We start from the raw sequence: 3,174 nt of genomic DNA on the forward strand, positions 1-3,174 counted from the left end.
CGCTATCTGGTCGAAGAGGCGGGGATCAACAAGTCCAAGACCAACGACGAGGGCCTCACGGCCGCACAGGCAATTACCAACGACGGCTCATTCCCGCTTGTCGCAGCGTACTTGAACGATATACTGGGTGAAGCGAAGGGTGAGCTACCGCCGAACGTGAAGGTGTCGTTTGGCACAACGGAAGTAAAGGAGGGTGATGGGGTGGTGGTTGATGCTGCGCTGCGGGCGCGCATAGAGGAACTTGCTTCACGCGGCGACTTTCATAGCGAGGAGGGACAGCGCGAGTTGCGCGGGCTGGTTACGGATGCGCTGCGCGGGTCTGGGCCGGAGTCATCTGAGAGAGACACCAAGCGGCGTGGGTGAAGGCTACGACGCTGGATGCATTTTTTTTTTTTTTTACCGTGGGTCAAGGCGAGTGACTGGCCTGGTTCGGATGTCAATGGCTAACCGGGCCAGCAGTCGAACACCGCAGGCGTTGCGTGTTGCACGCTGCATGCTGGGCTCGATGCTGTTGTGCCTGGGAGGAAGCTCGACCAGCTCATCTCCGGCTTCAGCTCCGCCGCTACAAGGACAAGGGTGTATCATAGCATACGTATGATGCGGCAATGAGTCACAGCCAGGCAGCCAGCAGCCTTGTGCTTCACTGGGCAGATGGATATCGTTGCTGTGCTGTCTATGCTGTGGGAGGCGAGTGTGCCGTTATCGTGTCCTAGCACCGCATTGCATTACATATTACACTCGGCTGAGCTGGCCATGCCTACGATGTAACTATCACTCACTACCAATATCTATCAAATCAGCGTCCCATCTACCAAATCCAGTCCAATGCTATATTGATGAGTGCGAGTGGTCTAGCTGTATCAGCTGCTCTGGCGCTCTCTGACCAACCGCATGGCTGGATGGTGTAGTTGGTTATCACGTATCGCTCACAAGAAGCCGGAGGATCTTTTCCTCCGCCTCGAAGGTGCCGATAAGGTCCTGGGATCGAACCCCAGTCTAGTCATTACTTTTTGCCTTTTTTTTTATCTCTTCACTATAATAGATCTTGATAGATAGATAGATAGATACTGGATGTGGGTTGCAGGTTATGGACTTTTATTGCGTGGTGTTACATGTTCCGCGTGCTGGCGTGGGTTGAGCTGAGCTGATCTGGCTATCTAAGAGGCAACAGTAGAGCGGAAGGATGGATATAGGTAAGGTAGGTAATCTAGACATGGACGAGAGCATACAGCGAGCAGAGAAGAGGAGGAAGAGCAGTAAGTAGGACGGGTGGAAGAAAGGTCCTTACTTACTCACGGTAAAACGAACTCTTGCATTAAAGAAAAGCGCAGGTAGAAGAAAGGGCAATCAATATGAATGATAAATTCTAGAAAAGGGGGAAAAAAAGGAGATGGTCGTTCGTTGACGGATGTCGCTTTTTGATTTTTGAGTCAGTTTGAACGCATGGCGCAGGACAACGGTAGCGGCCACGGCACCGGGACCGGGCATTTTCGAAGATAAGAAAGGTAAGAAGAGAAATAAAGCATAAATTTAGACCGAAGTAAAAGATCCTGAACGCCGCATGCAGATTTAGATGGTGAGAAAAGACGAACAAGTAAACAGAGCAGTAACACGCATGGAATAAATAGGTAAGTAAAATCAAGTTCAAAAGGGCGGATCTGGCCTGTCCTGTCCTGTCCTGTCCTGGCCTGGCCTGGCATGGTATGGTATGGCCTTGATCTTGCCAGGCGAGACGGGTCGAAGAAGTTGAAATGAAAATGAAATCCGAACTGGGGCCGTCCAGCCGTAGAAAAGGAGGAGAAAAATATACAAGACATTCAAATCAAAGCAAGCACTCAAAGCAAGGTTAAAGTGTTTTTTAAACGACTCCCTAGAAAGAAAGGACAGAAAAAGAATAAGGTATCTCAATGGCTTTTTAGTGTTGTTTTTTTTGGTCGATTGGTTTTTTTGATCGAAGGGCAGACCCGACAGTTGGATCCGGACGGGAGGAGGACATCATGCATGGATCAGATCATTTAATAGCGCATTCAAGTCATCCGATTCGTCCCGAAAACGTGTTTGCCTCCGACCGTTTGGCCGTTACCATCGCCCTGTGGGTGGGCCAGAGTGCTCTAGGGAGCTTTCTTTGGACGGACGGACGGACCGACCGACCGGCCGACTGACTGACTGACTGACTGGGCCGAGAACCGAACCGAGCCGAGAGAACACAGCAATTGCAAGGAAAAGTTAGGTAGAAAATCGCACAACGCATAACATTCAAAGGGAGTCTTTCGGTATTTCTTTTTTTTTTTTTTAAGTCTCAGCGGGTTGAAGTCCAGCGGTCTCTGTTTCCGAGGCTGGTCAATTCAATTCAATCAAGTAATCGTTTTTTGATTTTTCTTCATTGTACATTCATATCAATCTGTAAGGCGAGACGGGGCAGGAGCAAGAGGTTGCTTGTCTCGTTCTGCTGGATGGTTGGTTGGCGCGTGCCTTGATCATTTCAATTTTATAAACCAAAAGCGAGTGAGTGGGTGGACGAGCGTAGAGCTCATATTTTTCTTTCTGAATTCTTGTTTGGTCGTGATTATCTCGCATACCATACGATATGCTGTGTGCGTCGAGGTGTAGTGGGGTATCATTGGTAATAATTTTTTTATCTTTTAGTCCTTTCATTCGAAGTGATGAAACGGAATGGGGTGAGATGACAATATGCGCACTGTGCAGCGCGATTATTGACCGACGTTCTGCTTCATGGCGTCAGTTAACAAAGAAGGAAGAAAGAGGGGAGATTAAGCGAGGAGCGACGTACCACTGCAACGAAATTGCTGCCATCCGCGCGCTGGACCTGGCCCTGGCCCTGGCCCTGGGCGTCTACGGGGGCGCTAGTGCCCTGCTCAAACGAAGGGGTATGACCATTCGCGGAGAGAGGGGAGAACTCTGGTGCGGCGGATGAGAGTTTGGCAGACCGTTTAGGCTCGTCCGCCGAATAGCTGTTGTCAGCAGGTACATAGTTTGTATTAACGTATGTTCCTTTCCCATGGACGTGAGCATGAGCATGAGCATGAGCATGTCCATTCATATGCGCCTGTTGATGCTGCGGAATATACTCCTGCGCTGTTGCAGATGAAGGCCCCTCGTTTCTGGCGGAGGGATCCCGCTCATCCATGCTGAGCACCCACTGAGCCACTCCTC

General features: G+C 50.1%; 1 protein-coding gene and 1 non-coding gene across 3 annotated transcripts in view; one reads left to right on the forward strand and one right to left on the reverse strand.

The window, feature by feature from the left end:
* Positions 1–398: 398 nt before the first annotated feature.
* TERG_07347 (uncharacterized protein) overlaps positions 399–3,174 on the reverse strand; it is a 5,967-nt gene continuing 3,191 nt past the window's right edge. For both annotated transcript variants that reach the window (XM_047748756.1, XM_047750378.1), the window contains exons 4-5: positions 2,792–3,149; positions 399–2,726 (exon numbers count right to left, since the gene is read on the reverse strand). In XM_047748756.1, the coding sequence (XP_047604744.1) occupies positions 2,712–2,726; positions 2,792–3,149 (373 nt within the window). In that variant the 3' untranslated portion in view covers positions 399–2,711. The remainder of the gene's footprint in view (positions 2,727–2,791; positions 3,150–3,174) is intronic.
* TERG_10566 lies at positions 894–1,003 on the forward strand. The gene has a single exon. It is a non-coding gene; the product is annotated as a tRNA-Val (tRNA).

This window comes from Trichophyton rubrum, assembly GCF_000151425.1.
Source record: "Trichophyton rubrum CBS 118892 genomic scaffold supercont2.9, whole genome shotgun sequence".
NCBI lineage: Eukaryota > Fungi > Ascomycota > Eurotiomycetes > Onygenales > Arthrodermataceae > Trichophyton > Trichophyton rubrum.